The sequence below is a fragment of the Macrobrachium rosenbergii genome, chromosome 59, assembly GCF_040412425.1.
Source record: "Macrobrachium rosenbergii isolate ZJJX-2024 chromosome 59, ASM4041242v1, whole genome shotgun sequence".
In the NCBI taxonomy this organism is placed as follows: domain Eukaryota; kingdom Metazoa; phylum Arthropoda; class Malacostraca; order Decapoda; family Palaemonidae; genus Macrobrachium; species Macrobrachium rosenbergii.
Genome location: NC_089799.1, coordinates 14,564,790 through 14,583,374, shown reverse-complemented (window position 1 = coordinate 14,583,374; position 18,585 = coordinate 14,564,790). Strand labels below are relative to the sequence as shown.

At 34.9% G+C, this 18,585-nt stretch overlaps 1 protein-coding gene across 1 annotated transcript in view; it reads left to right on the top strand.

Annotated features, from left to right (window-relative positions):
• The window catches only part of LOC136837575 (periaxin-like), a 24,388-nt gene extending 10,669 nt beyond the window's left edge, over positions 1-13,719 (top strand). Inside the window, exon 3 of the mRNA XM_067102452.1 lies at positions 13,373-13,719. Coding sequence (XP_066958553.1) covers positions 13,373-13,719 — 347 coding nt within the window. The remainder of the gene's footprint in view (positions 1-13,372) is intronic.
• Positions 13,720-18,585: the final 4,866 nt, after the last annotated feature.

Sequence of the window (18,585 nt, the reverse complement as noted above, 5' to 3'; positions counted from 1 at the left end):
AGTTGCATATTTTGAGAAAGAGGGGTGAGGAGAATATTCAAAGGAAACTTGGAAGTAAATACTAACTTTTGGTTGGATACGTAAAAAGGGTAATAACTAATGTAAATTAGTATGAATGTTAGTAGAAAACTAAATATGATACGGAGATAGATTAGGCAAATTGGCAAATGGCAAAGTAATGAAACATGTCTTTTGCTTTTGTTAGTAAGTTAGGAATAACCAAAGTTAGAATTGCTTAAATTTTAAAAATATTTAAATTGTCAGAGACCAAAGTAATTAAATATTTCTTTCGCTTTTGTTAGTAAGTTAGGAACAACCAAAGTTAGAATGACTGAAGTATTGGTAATAGGCAAATCATCAGATGCCAAAATAATTAAACACTTAGTTTTATTTTTTTTTAGTAAGTTGGGAACAACCAGAGTTAGAATTACTGAAATACTGGTAGAGTAGGTTCATCATAAGTAATGACGGACTGCAGTTGACGCTGTTGGTTTGGTCATGCTGGGAGAACGGGGGAACATGGATGGATGTATCACAGTAAAAGCAATTGGTGGTTTTTGAGGGTGTCCTGAGGTTGTACACAGCTGAATATTTTTTCACAGTCAGAAGAGGACATTGAATGCTTTTTTCTATCCCATTTCAGCATATTAACCATAGCACATAGTGATGGCTTATTCAGATACATAAAGGGAATATACTTTACCTAATAGCAGTTACAATAGTTAAAAGGACACACATGTAAATCTTATCGAATTCTCTGCTCTACTAATGAAATGGAGTCTATCATGGGAGGTTAAGTCTTCATACATATTACTCTTCCAGTCTTTGTGATGGGATCGACAAACTTTTTATTGGACCTAATTCTCAAACCCAAGTAGAGGAAAAACTCATGTAGCGAAAGTGAAGAACGCATGCAGTGAAGGAAAGTGAAAAATGCTTGCAATGAAAGGACTGAAGAACGCATGCAGTCAAGGAAAGTTAAAAGCGCATGCAGTGAAGAAAAGTGAAAACCTCATGCAGTGAGGGAAGGTGAAAAACTCATGCAGTGAAGGAAGGTGAAAAACTCATGCAGTGAAGGAGGGCGAAAAACGGGAAGGGAGGTGAAAAACTCATGTAGTGATGGAAGTTGCAAAAAACTCATGCAGTGAAGGGAGATAAAAAAAACGCTTGCAGTGAAGGAAGGTGAAAAAAAACGGGAAGGAAGGTGAAAAACTCATGCGGTAAAGGAGGGGAAAAACGTGAAGGAATGTGAAAAACTCATGCAGTGAAGGAAGGGGAAAAACCTCATGCAGTGAAGGAAGGTGAAAAATTCATGCAGTGAAGGAAGGTGAAAAACGTGAAGGAATGTGAAAAACTCTTGCAGTGAAAGAAAGTAAAAAAAAAACATGCGGTGAAGGAAAGTGAAAACACGTGCAGTAAAGGAACATAAAAAAAAGCTTGCAGTGACAGTATAAAAAAAATGCATGCAGCCAAAAAATAAAAATAACGCATACAGTGAAGGAAAGTGAGAAATCCATGCAACGAAATAAAATGAGAAGCGCATTCAGTGAAGAAAAGGGAAGAGCGTGTACAGTGAAGGAAACTAAAAAATATGAAGGCATTGAAAGAGAATGGAAAGCTCGTGCAGTGAAGGAAAGTGAAGAAGGCATGTATGTGGTGGAGGAAATTGAAGAACGCATGCAGCGAGTGAAAGTAAAGAAAGCATGTAGTGAGGAAAGCATGTAGTGAAGAAAAGTGGAAAACGCATATGTAGTGAAGGAGAGAAAAGACCGCATGCAGTGAAGACAAGTGAAAAACGCTTGCAGTGAAAGAAAATGAAAAACGCATTCAGTGACGAAAAGTGAAAAACGCTTGCAGTGAAAGAAAATGAAAAACGCATTCAGTGACGAAAAGTGAAAAACGCTTGCAGTGAAAGAAAATGAAAAGCGCATTCAGTGGCGAAAAGTGAAAAACGCATGCAGTGAATGAAAGTACAGAACGCACGCAGTGAAGAAAAGTGAAAAACTCATATGCAGTGAAGGAGAGAAAAGAACGCATGCAACGGAGAAAAGTGAAAAAGAAAATGCATGCAGAAATATAACCATAATTTCGTCACGCAAAATTTTAACCAAAATTTAACTTTTAACTGAAATATAACTTCCTTCAGTGCAAAAAAAAAAAAATGCTTGAAACTATATTCGCAGAGTAAAAACTTTAGTTTCCTCCAGCGTGAATAAAAGGGCCAAATAACTCGCGTAGAATTCTGAGCCTTTTTGAAATGCGCAAAAATGAAAAATGTAAGGAGAAGCGTGACGTCATTCGCCGCATCCTTATTAAAGGAAGGAAAAAAAGAAAGGGGCGAAATTAGAATAAGAATAGAAAGAGAGAAACTGAATTTCTCCCTAAGTGACGGGGGAATAACGCATTGTGTGAAGGGAATAGAGTGGAATATCTCCCCAACAGGATTATCATGAAGATGCAGGGAATTATTAGGAATGAGTCTCTCTCTCTCTCTCTCTCTCTCTCTCTCTCTCTCTCTCTCTCTCTCTCTCTTAAGGATTTTGATTTATTTCAAATGGCATGGTATGATGTAGGAATTTTAATCCAACACGAGTCCTAATGGAATATATATATATATATATATGTGTGTGTGTGTGTGTGTGTGTGTGTGTGTGTGTGTGTGTTCTAAAATCCCACTAAAGAATTCATACTTCTATATCTTTTAAAATAGTCTGATAGTTGTGGAGATAATTAAATGCGTATAGATTTTCCTATGAATGTTGTAAAAAAAATATTTTCGTGACTGTACTTATGTTATCGTAGTTATTATTCTTGACCATCCGTCTTTGAACGAAATAAGATTTCCTTCTCATTTATTTATTAAGTAAAAATACGCTTAATTAAACAAAGCACCGATAACTCACCAACTTCAGATTGTGAAATCCGTGACCAATTAGTATAAAACAAGCATAAGGCATCTTCAGTTAATGTTACATAACGAGCTTATTTCATTCTGTCAGTCATCGTTATCGATGTCATTAAATCTTCCTTCTCTCTTAAAGAAATAATTTCATGAAATTATTGACTCTAAAAGCCAAAAATCGGAATAACTGTAAAATCAGGTTAAACAAGATTTCGAACAAAGTATCTTCACGTAATATTCATAATAAAGAGCTTATTTCTTTCTAACATTCATTATTGTTGATGTCATTAAATCGTACCTTTAACTTAAAGAAATAATTTCAAGAAATTATTGACTAAAAGCCAAAAAATCGGAATAACTGTAAAATCAGGTTGAACAAAATTATGAAGAAAGTATCTTCAAGTCATACTCCTATTAGAGAGCTTATTTTCTCATACCAGTCATCGTTATCGATGTCATTAAAACCTATCTCTCTCTTAATGAAATAAAATAAAACCCTAAAAAAAGGAATAACTGTAAGTCAAGTTAGAAAACATTAAGAACAAAGCATCCCATGAAAAAGAGCTGATTTTCTTCTATCCTTCATCGTTATCGACGTCATTAAAACGAATTTTTTTCTTAGAGAAATAAATTCGCGAAAATATTAACTCTAAAAACCAAAAATCGGAATGACTGTCAAGTCAGGATCACAGTAATTATGAGCAAAGCATCTTAAAGCAGTAATATCATAATAAATAGCTAATTTTCTCCTGTCCATCATCTTTATCGATGTCATAAAATCGTACCTTTCTCTTAAAGAAATAAATTCACGAAAATATCAATCCTAAAACTCAAAAATACGAATAACTGTAAAATCATCAAGTTAAATGAAAATAAGAACAAACCTCATTTTCTTATGTCAATCATCGTTATCGATGTCATTAAATCGCACCTTTCTCTTACAGAAATAAATTCGTGAAAATATCAATCCTAAAACCCCAAAATAGGAATAACTGTAAAATCAGATTAAATAAAGAAAAAAAATGTCCCTGGGTTCATTTCAGCCCCATCAATACTGCATTAGGCGAAATACGTGTCGGAGTCTAGATAAATGCTTGTAACAGTTAATGGATTCATGATGTACCCGGCATTAGAGAGAGAAATATCATTAACTACAATAAATTGAAGTCAGCAGCGAGGATTTCCCTCAGCGGAGAGAGAGAGAGAGAGAGAGAGAGAGAGAGAGAGAGAGGAGTTGTAGTTAAATTACCCTGACGACACAATTCGGTGGAAAGGCAATGAGAGTTCGGTCGTGATGTCGTTCCCGTGAATTCCTTCGTAATTTTTAAAATTAATGATCACGATAATTTTCATATTTAATTTCGTATTGACATGTGGCACTCCAGCAGATTCCATATGCCAGATGTTTGACGTTTTGATATTGACGGACAGTACGGTTGCGCAACGTTAATCTTATGATACTTAGTTAAACATTTTATATCTTCTAGGGAAACGAGATTATCCTCATGAATAATTGTAGACTGCTGTCAAGGACAATTGTAGATCATCCTCATGAATAATTGTAGATTATCCTCATGAATATTTATAGATTATTATCAAGAATAATTGTGGATTATCCTCATGAATATTTGTAGATTATTATCAGGAATAATTGCGGATTATCCTCATGAACATTTATAGACTATTATCAAGAATAATTGTAGATTATCCTCATGAATAAATAAATCATATGCTGCATACCAGCTATTGACGAATAGCATTATAGGAAAGCAGGGCTTCCCTGCCAGTCATCTTATCCGCTTAATTTTATTACGTTTATATCATAAATAAAATATCACAGACATAAAACATGCCATTTTGGTTAGGGATTGCTTGAAAAATACTGCATTTGTTTTTGTTATGATAACGTACGTAGTTAACTGTTTAAGGGTTCTTAACAGTTAATGTCGTTTACAGGGCTATTTACACATGATTATGCTATTTATAGCTATTGATGTAAAGGGTAATGCCATTAGTGGAAAATAACGGCAATACGGTGACTTTTGTACTCATGATAACACTGAAAGTATATTCATCATTTCTAGTAATATATATAATTTCATTCCTTCTGAAGACCGTATGAAGTAACCGGAATGTTTTAATGATCACTTTTTCTGGTTCTAATTAATATGATAATTTAACTTGCTTATATATATAATATATGCTTATATATATATATATATATATATATATATATAATATATAAATAAATATCGACTCACATCTTGTTTATATATATATATATATATATATATATATAGTTATATATATATATATATATATATATATATATATATATATATATATATATTATATATATATATATATCGCATCTGAACCCAGGTCTTATCTTTCCAAAGACCTGGTCTGATCCCCTGAAATTTATTTCTGTTCCAGACGTGATTGTGTCCTGATTATTTCTATATATATTACATATATATATATATATATATATATATATATATAGATATATAGATAGATAGATAGATAGATAGATATATTGTATTTCGATGACTTTCCCTAACTCACATGGTCATACAGTGTCCATGAGAAAATCATAAAAGTTTATATTCTTGGACAACGGATACGTTAATAAGGAAAACAATAACCAGCTTATATCTAATGTTATGACAACACGTACGAACACCCTCCCCCCCTTGAAATAAAAACCACCCAAAAATACTGCCTTTCCTTGCGTGTCGTCCTCACGAGAAAAGTCGGATAACCTCATATAATACCTTTGAATACCCTGAAGGATCATCCCTTTGTACCGGCAGGAGAAACCTACGACAAGTTTGCTTACATAAACTGGTGTGTCGTCAGCTACCTGAGATGTAACTGAGTACCGGGATCTTCCATGAAAAAAAGGGACGCCATATTTAAAATTAACCATAGAATTTTCTTGAGAATAATCTCAGCTATGCTCTTCCACACCCATATTGTTGAACGGTCACTCGAACGTAACTCATCCTAACCTAAGCTAACGTTAACCTACCCTAACTTAACCTACCTAACCTAATCTAACCTAGGAGCATGGCAAAAAAACTGGAGCTGGTGCAATACTAGCATACATCTCAGGAATTTGCCCCCTGCACACGTAACACCAGTTTTCAGAATCTTTTCTAGAGGCCAGAGCTTCCAGGGAGTAATAGAGTAGCTATGTGGTGATTTTCAAGCTTGAAGACACAGGAGCTGATAGTATATTCGTCATTTCTAGTAATATTTATAATTTCATTGCTTCTGAAGACATTTTAAGTAACTGGAATATTTTAACGATCACTTCTTTCTGATTCTAATTAATATGATAATTTATCTTTCCCTTGGTGGATATATACTGTATATATATATATATATATATATATATATATATACATATATATATGTGTGTGTATACGTAAGTCTGTATATATATGTATTAGTAGAGTATATATATATATATATATATATATATATATATATATAGTATATATATATATATATATATATACATATATATATATATATGTGTGTGTGTGTGTGTGTGTGTGTGTGTGTGTGTGTGTGTGATGTTAACAAGGATATTTGGAGAAACGTAGGTATTTGATAGCAGTGTTGATAAACGAGTGTATCAGAGAATTTGTTCGAGTCCTCCCTTTTAGCTTTATTGTCCTGTGCATATTTTAAGCGAGGAAAATAAATATATAAATGAACCCGAGAGGAAATTCTACCCAGTTTTCGAAATTCTTCGTTCATTATAATTTAAATAAGAGAAAAATACTATTGGGAATACAAATCTCCTTGTCAAGATACATTAATTAACAAGTAAAAAAATGCTCCGAGTTTTCTTTACAGCCGCTACAACGTATAATCAAGGCCACCGAAAATAACTCTATCTTTTGGTGGTCTCGGTATAATGCTGTATGAGTCGCGACCCATGAAATTTTAACCATGGCCCTGTGGTTGTCTACCCTATATCGTTGCCAGAAGCAAGATTATGGCTAATTTTAACCCTAAATAAAATCAAAACTACTAAGGCTAGAGGGCAGCAATTTATGTGTGATGATTGGAGGTTGGATGATCAACATACCAATTTGCAGCCCTCTAGCCTCAGTTTTTAAGATATGATGGCGGACAGAATAAAGTACTGACGGACAGACAAAGCCGGCACAAAGGTTTTCTTTTACAGAAAACTGAAAAGGAAGATTCTTTAAAAGCTGTTATCGTGTTTGGTTGTTCTATTTTGAATCTGTTAATTTATTTCCCATTTAGTAATACAGTGATGCGGTGGAAAATTCTCTCTGCTATCGGGGTGCTAATGCGTTATATGTGTGTGCTCGCGCGCGCAGTTATGTATGCGTATATTCTTCCGTTAACAAAACCAGAGAAAACCCTATGTAATACAAGGCCAAATGCCGCAGTGTTAGATACGTAATGCTTCTATACAATCCATTAGGCTCCCAAAATATTTCCATCTCTGAAGTAAAATCTCAGTCATCAGCGCGGAATTACGCTTGAGCCATGGAATATTGTGCATAGAAACCTTATATAGATTCCATTATTCAAACTGAGTGGTAACAGAAAACAAGTAAAAAATGCTTCGAAGTTTCTTCGGCGCAGTCGAGTTTTCTGTACCGCCTATAATCAAGACCACCGAAAATAGATGTATCTTTCGGTGGTCTCAGTATAATGCTGTATGAGCCGCGGCCTATGAAACTTTATCTACGGCCCGGTGGTGGCCTGTCCTATATCGTTGCCAGAAGCACGATTATGGCTAACTTTAACCTTAAATAAAATAAAAACTACTGAGGGTAGAGGGGTGCAATTTGTTTTGTTTGATGATTGAGGTGGGATGATCAACATACCAATTTGCAGACCTCTCAGCCTGTGCAGTTTTTAAGATCTGAGGGTGACAGAAAAAGTGTGGACGGACAGACAGCTGGCAGAATAGTTTTCTTTTACAGAATACTAACATAATACTAATGAAAGTAAAAAAAAATTCAGTTGTGATGACAAACGAAACAGGTCAGTGTTTAAAGCCAGTTTAAAGAATAAGAACGGTAAAATGACAAATCTGCTATTAAGCATTCTTGTCAATTGGCACATCTATTTAGCAGTCTTGTCATGTGGCAAAACTACTACTTAGCATTCTTGTCAGTTGAAAACTCCTATTCAGCATTGTTTTCTATTGACAAATCTGCTATTCAGCATTCTTTTCTATTGACAAATCTGCTATTTAGCATTCTTGTCGATTGACAAATCGGCTATTAAGCATTATTTTCAACGGACAGTTTTGATATTTAGCATTCTTGTCGATTGACAAATCGGCTATTCAGCATTAATTTCAATTGAGAAATTTGCTATTTGGGATTCTTGTCAATTGACAAATCTGTTACTCAGTATTCTTGTCAATTGGCAGGTCTGCTGTTCAGCAGTATTTTCAATAGACATCTGCTATTTAGCATTCTTGTTGATTGACAAATCGGCTATTCAACATTGTTTTCAATTGACAAATCTGCTTTTTAGCATTCTTGTCAATTGACAAATCTGCTACTCAGTATTCTTGTCAGTTGATAAATCTGCTATGTAGCAGTCTTGTCAACTGAGAAATCTACTATTTAGCATTCTTGTCAAATGGTAATTCTGCTATTTAGTGTTCTTGTAAATTGAAAAGTCTGCTATTTAGTATTCTTGTAAATTGAAACGTCTACTATTTAGTATTCTTGTAAATTGAAAAGTCTGCTATTTAGTGTTCTTGCTGATTGACAAATGTTTAATATTCTTGTCAACAGACAAATCTACCCATTTAGGATTCTTGTGAAGTGGGAAATTTGCTACTTGGCGTTCATGTCAATTGACAAATGTACTATTGAGCATTTTTGTCAATTGATAAATCTACTGTTTACTTGTCTTATTTACATTCTTGTCAATTGACAAATCTACTATTTAGTATTCTTGTCAATTGACAAATCTACTGTTTAATTTTCTTATTTACATTCTTGTCAATTGACAAATCTGCTATTTAGTATTCTTGGCAATTGACAAATCTACTGTTTAATTTTTCTATTCTTGTCAATTGTTATTTAGTTTTTATTTATTTATTTATTTTTGTCAATTGACAAATCTACTATTTAGTCAATTGGACAAATCTACTGTTTAATTTTCTTATTTACATCTTTGTTTGGCAATTGACAAATCTACTGTTTAGTTTTCTTATTCACATTCTTGTCAGTTGATAAATCTACTATTTAGTATTCATGTCAGTTCGACAAGTCTGCTATTTAGCATTCTTCTGGAAAATACAAAAGAAATAAGTATTTCAACGAAAATGAAATTCATTCCAGCGGATGAGGAAAAGCCGACAGATTTCTGCTGAATTGAATATATTATATTCATTCCGTAAAAGCTTAATCCTTATCTTTTATGATGTCTCCGTCTTGAATCCCATTTACAGATTAACTTTTTTCTGGAGAAGTGATATTTTGGTTTATTTCTCTTGTGTAGGCTTATAGGCTGAAACATTATTATTATTATTATTATTATTATTATTATTATTATTATTATTATTATTATTATTATTATTATTATTGGTGAAAGACTCCACATTGATGCAAGTGTAAATATATTCATTTAACAACATTTGTACATGGTTGTCCATATATATTTCAATATTTATTTACTCTTACATCATTGTTCATTTTTTCACCATTTTAATGACATATGTATTATTATTATTATTATTATATTATTATTATATTATTATTATTATTATTATTATTATTATTATTATTATTATTATTATACAGCATAGTATATACATATATTTTTTTTTCTCTTATATTAGCGTAGATTTTCTCACCATTGTAGTAAATCAGTAGTTGTGAGTGAATATTAATAATAATAATAATAATAATAATATTATTATTATTATTATTATTATTATTATTATTATTATTATTATTATTGATGATGATGATGATGATGATGATGATGATGAACTCACTTAGCAGGCAAGTGCTTTCATACGTACTGACATTAATACTGTACGGTCACCGTTCTCCAAACCGTCGCCGTCATCGCCTTTATTACTTCTATCACCACAAACCCCCATCTCTCGCGTTGTAATATTACCTCCTCCTTGTTCCATTGTCGAATGAAAAGTAGGCCATTTGTATCACCCGTCCATTGCATTCCCTGACCATATTGCGGGACACAACATCGACTCCCACTCGAAGAATTACCTCATAAATATACAGAAGGGAAGAGGTATTTCAGGGAAAGCAAGTCCTCAAGGGCCGGCTCTGCAAGGAGTGTTTTTTTTTTATGAGCTCTAGTGGAGGAAATAAATGAGCTAAGCGCCGTTGCTTAAATTGGAATGACCGTGACCTAAGCGCCGTTACCTAAATTGGAATTACCGTGACCTAAGTGCCGTTACCTAAATTGGAATGACCGTGACCTAAGCGCCGTTACTTAAATTGGAATGACCTTGACTTAAGCGCCGTTACCTAAATTGGAATAACTGTGACCTAAGCGCCTTTCCTAAATTGGAATTACCATGACGTAAGCATTGTTAACTAAATTGGAATGACTGCGACCTAAGTGCCGTTACCTAAACTGGAATGATCGTGACCTAAGCGCCGTTACCTAAATTGGAATGACCGTGACCTATGCGCAGTTACATAAATTGGAATTACCATGACCTAAGCATTGTTAACAAAATTGGAATGACCATGACCTAAGCGCCGTCACCTAAATTGGAATTACCGTGACCTAAGCGCCGCTACCTAAATTGGAATTACCATGACCTAAGCATTGTTAACTAAATTGGAATGACCGTGACCTAAGCGCCGTTACCTAAACTGGAATGACCGTGACCTGTGCGCTGTTACCTAAATTGGAATGACTGTTACCTAAGCGCCATTACCTAAATTAGAATTACCGTGACCTAAGCAGCAGTTACCTAAATTGGAATTACCATGATCTAAGCATTGTTAACTAAATTGGAATGACCGCGACCTAAGCACAGTTTCCTAAATTGGAAATGACAGTGACCTAAGCGCCTTTCCTAAATTGGAATTACCATGACCTAAGCATTGTTAACTGAGCGAAATTGAATGACCATGACTAAAGCACCGTTGACCTAAAAGGTTACTTGAATGACGTGGACCTAAGCGCCATTACCTAAAATAGGAATGATCATGATCTAACACCATTACCTTAATTGGAATGACTGTTATCTAATTGCACTGCCACCAAATTGGAACGACCATGACCTAAGCATTTTTACCTAAATTGGAATGACCGCAACCTAAGCGCCATTACCTGAATTGGAATTACCGCCATGAGATAAGCGCCATTACTCAAACTGTAATGACCGTGACCTAAGCTCTGTTACCTAAATTGAATGACCAAGACCTAAGCAATTGTTACCTGGATTGGACCATTGTTACCCGCTGAAGACGACCTAAGTGCCATTACCTGAATTGAATGACCGCGATCTAAGCAACGTTACTTGAATTGGAATTACCGCCATGACCTAAGTGCCGTTACCTAAATTGGAATGACCTCAACCTAAGCACCGTTACCTGAATTGGAATTATCGCTGTGACCTAAGCACCATAACTGTTACCTAAATTGTAATGACTGTGACTTAAGCACCATTATCTAAATTGGAATGACCGCGACCTAATCGCCGTTACCTGGATTGGAATTACCGCTGTGACCTAAGTGCCATTACCTAAATTGGAATGACCGCGACCTAAGGGACGTTATTTGAATTGGAATTACCGCCGTGACCTAAGTGGCTGTTACCTAAATTGGAATGACAGCGACCTAAGCGCCGTTATCTGGATTGGAATTACCGCCTTGACCTAAGTGCCATTACCTAAATTGGAATTACCACGACCTAAGCGCCGTTACCTAAATTGGAATGACCGTGACTTGAGTGCCGTTACCTAAATTGGAATGACTGTGACCTGAGCGCCGTTACCTAAATTGGAATGACCACGACCTAAGCGCCGTTACCTAAATTGGAATGACCACGACCTAAGCACCATTACCTAAATTGGAATTACTGCAACCCAAGCGCCGTTACCTAAATTAGAATCAGCGTGACCTGAGCACTGTTACCTAAGTTGGAATTACCGCCGTGACATAAGCGCCGTTACTTAAATTGTAATGACCGTGACCAAAGCGCCGTTACCTAAATTGGAATGACCGTGACCTAAGCGCCGTTGCCTAAATTGGAATTACCGCGACCTAAGTGCCGTTACCTAAATTGGAATGATCGCGACTTGACGTTACCTGAATGGGAATGACCGTGACCTAAGCGCCGTTACCTAGATTGGAATCAAGAGTCCAGCACGCTTCATTAATTTATCCGGTTTTAATTACTGAAAGACTTTTTTCCTTTTCTTTTCGTGGGAGGAGAACTTGCTAAAGCAGTGTTTTTTTCTCAGTGTGGGTTGTAAACAAAGTGCGTTCTTTTATAATAGCATGCGCTGTTTTAATAACAATACACAAAATATGTAAGGTTATGATTGCAAAATATATTTGAATAACAGTGCACAAAGTCTGTTTATTTGTTCATAATTGTATACGATATTTCAGTAACAGTAATACAAAATATCTGTTTAAAATTGGCAGCAATATTTTAATACCAATTCACAAAGTGTGTAGTTTTGATTTTAGCTGCTGACGATATTTTAGTATAAATACACAAAATATGTTTGTTTGTTTATAATTGCGTACGATACACAAAATATGTATGTTTGTTTGTAATTGTATACGATATTCGAGCAACAATACACAAAATATTTATCTATGTTTACATTTGCTAATGGTATTTTAATAACATTACACAAAATATGTATGTTTGTTTATAATTGCATACAATATTCAAATAACAATACGCAAAGTATGTATGTTTGTTCATAGTTGTATGCAATGTTTTAATTAAAGTACACAGTATATGTATGTTTTTTATAATTGCTAACGATCTTTTAGTAATAGTACACAAAGTATGTATGTTTGTTTATAATTGCGTACGATATTCAAATAACACTACACAAAATATGAATGGTATTTTTATATTTGCCCACGATATTTTAATAACAGTACACACAATATATATGTGTGTTTATAATTGCCTAAGATATTTCAACCACAACACAATTTATCATAAGATACGACGGTATCTTAAACTAGTCGGGATGAAATACACATCCGAGCGTCGCCATTTCAAATTTGTAAGAATTTTCCCCCCTTCCAAAAACTCGCGCATCCTAAAATGCGGGATGCAGGACCCCCAAAGAAAGTTATCCTCATGAAATCTTAATTTCCATTAACGTTGACAATGGCACCTATTTCGCACAATCTTCTGGGTGAGAGATTTCAGTTGTGGGAAAACCTGAAATTTAAAGGTGGGGATTTGGCGAATGTAACTTGAATTTCCAGAAACCCTTGCCCCAGAGACCTCTGTCCTAGAAACTGTAGTCCCAGAAACGGTAGTCCTAGAAATCCTAGTCCCAGAGACCTTTGTCCCAGAAATCCTAGCCCCTGAAACCGTAGTCCCAGAAATCCTAGTCCCTGAAACTGTAGTCCCAGAAATCCTAGTCTCAGAAACCCTTGTCCCAGAAATCTTTGTCCCAGAAACCCTTGTCCCAGAGACCTTTATCCTAGAAATCCTAGTCCCAGAAACCTTAGTCCCAGAAATCCTAGTCCCTGGAACCATAATCCCAGAAATCCCAGTCCCAGAAACCCTTGTCCCAGAAACCTTAGTCTCAGAAATCATAGTCCTATAAACCATTGTCCCAGAAATCCAAGTTCCAGAAACCCTTGTCCCAGAAATCCTAGTCCCAGAGACCCTTGTCCCAGAAATCTTTGTCCCAGAAGCCCTTGTCTCACCTTGTCCCAGAGACCTTTGTCCTAGAAATCCTAGCCCCAGAAATCCTAGTCCCTGGAACCGTAGTCCCAGAAACCTTAGTCCCAGAAATCATAGTCCTATAAACCCTTGTCCCAGAAACCCCAGTCCCAGAAACCCTTGTCCCAGAAATCCTAGTCCCAGAAACCCTTGTCCCAGAAATCTTTGTCCCAGAAGCCCTTGTCCCAGAAATCTTTGTCCCAGAAGACCTTGTCCTAGGAAATCCTAGTCCCAGAGACCTTTGTCCTAGAAATCCTAGTCCCAGAAATCTGTCCCAGAAACCCTAGTCCCAGAAATCGTCCTATAAACCTGTTCCAGAAACCCCAGTCCCAGAAACCCTTGTCCCAGAAATCCTGGTCCCAGAAACCCTTGTCCCAGAAACCCTAGTCCCATAAACCTCACGGTGCTAGCTGGCACCATCCAACATCACATAGCAAGGGATTTGCTTCTCCCGTTAGTAGTAAAGCTGTGTTGCTGAATAGGCCTATGTGGCACAGTTTTCAAACATTCCCCTCGATTCTACGTAGGCCTTACTCCCGGCATTACAACCGGTAGGCCGTCAGGAAAAGAGATTAATAACACGAGATGAAACTCTCCCCCCCCCGACACACACACACACACACACACACACACACACACACACACACACACGAAAACTTGACTCCAGACGCGTGTTTCTTTCCTGCTGAAACATCGCAAAGAGATCAATACAGGGCTCCGGAAAATCGTTTCGTCTAGGAGGGATTGCAGAGGCATGAACGTCGGCCACGCAATCAGTTCGAAATTTACAAGACCATTGTCAGAGTCACGAAAAGAAAAGGAAAAGAGGAAGGAGAAAATACTTGAGATTATATTTCCTGGGAAACTAGAAGAACTCTTTTAATCCATACTGTTTCCCGGGTTTTCTCGTGCGTCATATTTTTTTTAATAAGTGGCAAAAATTGTTTAATAATGTTTTCGCGTATCGATAAATGGATTGGAATATTCTTTCCGTGCATTTAATATCAGAACCGTTACCGCGTACGTAGAGACACGGACTTTCCTTGCTTTTTATGCATCTAATATAAGAACCATTTTGTAATAAAAATCTGTAATTATATAGTAAATTGTATTACTGCGCAAAGTACTAAAGCAAAGGTGTTACTCAATTGTTTTTACGTTAAATTCATTATTAAGTATGTAGAAACACGAACTGTCCGTACTTTTTTCATGTGAGAATATCCGCTACAACAGTTTAAACCTGTACTATAAGAAGGTTTAAACTGAGCCACTCAGACAAAAAAAAAACTACTCACAAACAAAGCCAACAGAAAAACAAAAGCAAAATGAACATAGCGCGAGAAAAATATAAAACGAATATGTGGACATCCCCAGGCCGTGAATCTAAAAGTTTTTTTTTTTGTTATTAACTTTTAACTTCACACCCGAAAAGTTTTTTTTCTTGACAAAGAGAAGAGGAAAAAAGTTTATTGTGTAATTATGAGAATCCCGTTTCAAAGCGACACGAACTTTCCATTCGTTAAACAATCTTTCGCTCGAAAGTCAAAACAAAAACTGTCAAATGTGATGCCGTTTCGCGTTTTTATTTTTTTTGGCAGAATTTTGCGGCAACGAGGGAGTTTAATCATGCATTACCTGTTAGAAAAATTTTTACTTTTTGAGAGGAGGGCATATTCTAAAAAAATAATATCTGTAAACTTTTATTTTTTGAGAGGAGGGTGTATTTAAAAAAATTCTGTAAAAAAATATTTTACTTTTTGAGAGGAGGGTGTATTCTAAATAAATGATATTGTAAAAAATGTTTACTTTTTGAGAGGAGGGTGTATTCTAAAAAAGATCTGTAAAAAAATATTTTACTTTTTGAGAGCAGGGTGTATTCTAAAAATATAATATTGTAAACAAAATTTTACTTTTTGAGAGGAGGATGTATTCTAAAAAAAATCTGTAAAAAAATATTTTGCTTTTTGAGAGGAGGGGGTATTCTAAAAAAAATCTTTTAAAATTTTGTTTACAGTCTGAGAAGAGGGTGTATTCCAAAAACAATAATATCCGTAATTATTTTTTTTTTTTTACTTTTTTGAGAGGAGCGTATATTCTAAAAATAAATCTGTAAAAAATTGTTACTTTTTGAGCTGTAGGTGTATTCTACCAGAAATTAAGAAAAATTAAAATTGTACAGATTATGATTGACAGAATATAAATTGCCTTTATTCTATATAATATCCGTCAACTTTCTTCTCACACTCCTGTCTTCCTAATATTTATAATAACGGACTCGTTTGCCAAAAGATGATCTGATTGCCGTCTTTCGTGTGATAGGCAATAGTTAATTTTTTCTTGTAACCTTTCGCCCATGCCTGAGTTTAGAAAGTCCATTAGATTTTGTTTTGTTAGCTTTTGTTCTGAATGGGGACGCAGCACAGCGTGTTTGTTGGTGGGTGTGTATTTTTGCTATGTATGGTTATGTGTGTTTATGTTTCCGTGCGTGTGTGTATGTATATATGGCTATGTGTGTGTATGTGTGTGTATATATGGCTGTGTATGGTTGTGTGTGTGCGTGTGTCTGTGTATGTATGGCCACGTGTGTATGTGTGCGTGTGTATGTATGGCTATGTGTATGTATATGTATGGATGTATGACTGTGTGTGCGTAAATGTGTATATATGTGCATGTATGGCTACATGTGTATATGTGTGGATGTATGGCTGTGTGTGTACATGTGTGTGAGTGTGTATGTATGGCTAGCTTACCTGTCAAAATCAGCTGTTGAATTCTGCTTCTCCGGACAAAATTTCATCAACTCAGAAGTAATAGTTACGTAAACATCGACCTTCATTCTTACAGAACAGTCATCCATATTCATATACCTTCCTGTATTTGTCTTGGGACCTTTTTTCACGCAGCTGCTGTATCTTACTTCTACTGTAGCTTAAGGAGAAAAAAATTACAAAAAAAATATTGTTGTTCGCCTCAGGTGTATTTGTGTGGCATTGTTTTTTTCCCCACTCTACCTCCGTTTGCTACTTGTTTACATAGGATCTCTTGTTTCTTGTTTTTAAGTTACTGAGGATTTTGTGGGAGTGTGTATTTCTTTCTTTCTTTCTTTCTTTTTCTTTTAAAGACTACGAATTATACCCCTTTTTTATCGTTACCGGAAGAGTGTTATACGTTTTAAAACATTGTCAGTGTAATGGAATTTAATATTTTTATATGTACATGGTTTTTAAATACCTTGTGGTAGTGTTTATATATATACATATATATATATATAGATATATATATATATATATATATATATATATATATATATATATGTATATATATACTGTATATGTATATATATATATATATATATATATGTATATGTGTATGTTTATATATATAAATAAATAATATATATACAGTATATATATATATATATATATATATATATATGTATATATATATATATATATATATATATATATATATATATATATATGTACTGTATATATATGTAATATCTATTCTGTAACTTGCACACATATAACATTGCCTGTATAATGTAGATGTACAATAAATAAATATATAAGTGTTTCCTTAACTAATAGGGATCATACTCATTCACGCCCCAAAGCATGTGCAATCCTTAAGAATTTAGATACAGAAGAATTCACAAAACAATATAGATACATAAGACTCCATCTTAAAAAACACTATTTTCTTAGTCCTCCCCCAGCAGCGCGCAAGCGCAGTAGAGGGCGCAGTATCACACACATCAGAAGAGGGGCGCTGTCTCAGCATCAGAAACCTCCGGTCTCATTTAAGAAATTTAGTCTCATTATGAGGCAAGTTAGAGAAGACGGTAATTGAGTTCCTACGTAGGAAGGACGGAAGTTGTCGAAAGGCAGTTGCTTCAGTCGATGACTCCGGGACCGGGAGATAGAGAGAGAGAGAGAGAGAGGGAGAGAGAGAGAGGAAGGAAGGCGAAGAGATTCCTTTTGGAGTATATTGATACTTCTTTTTCTTAAACTTTGAATAATATGGTAAATGTTTTGCGGATGTGGGTTGATAATGTATCAGTGTGGCATCTAATTGACAATGATATTTGGTAAATTTTAAGGAATAATTACTGCGTGTTTTCGTGAAAGCATCAGCTAGACCGGAAATTTTATTATTCACGTACATATTGATTTAGTTTATATATATATATATATATATATATATATATATATATATATATATATATATATATATATATATATATTATGTGTGTGTGTGTGTGTGTGTGTGTGTGGTTGTGTGTGTATGTGTATGTACAGATACACAACATATTATATATATGTGTATAGAGTTGTGTGTGTGATACACACACACACACACACACACACACACACACATATATATATATATATATATATATATAACCTCAAGTATCACTATTATCGTTTCTCTTGCATTTTGAATCACTTGGCACCCAAGGAGTAATTTTTCGGCATGTATCTGCCGCAGCTAGGATTCGAAGCTGCTCATTTGGTTTAGATACAGTGAGTGATCGACTTGATCTTATCTGGCTATCAAGATAGCCAAAAGTTCAACTAAAAGGGATCTGTCATTAATAGACCTAATTATCGTTTTTTTTAAGAGGGACACATTACGTTGATCAAATTTGTGCTGAAGATAATGATGCAAAAAGAGAAATATGAAGCGTGGGGTTAAAAGAATTCCCTAATATTCAGAATGATTAATTACAGTGTTGCTAACACAG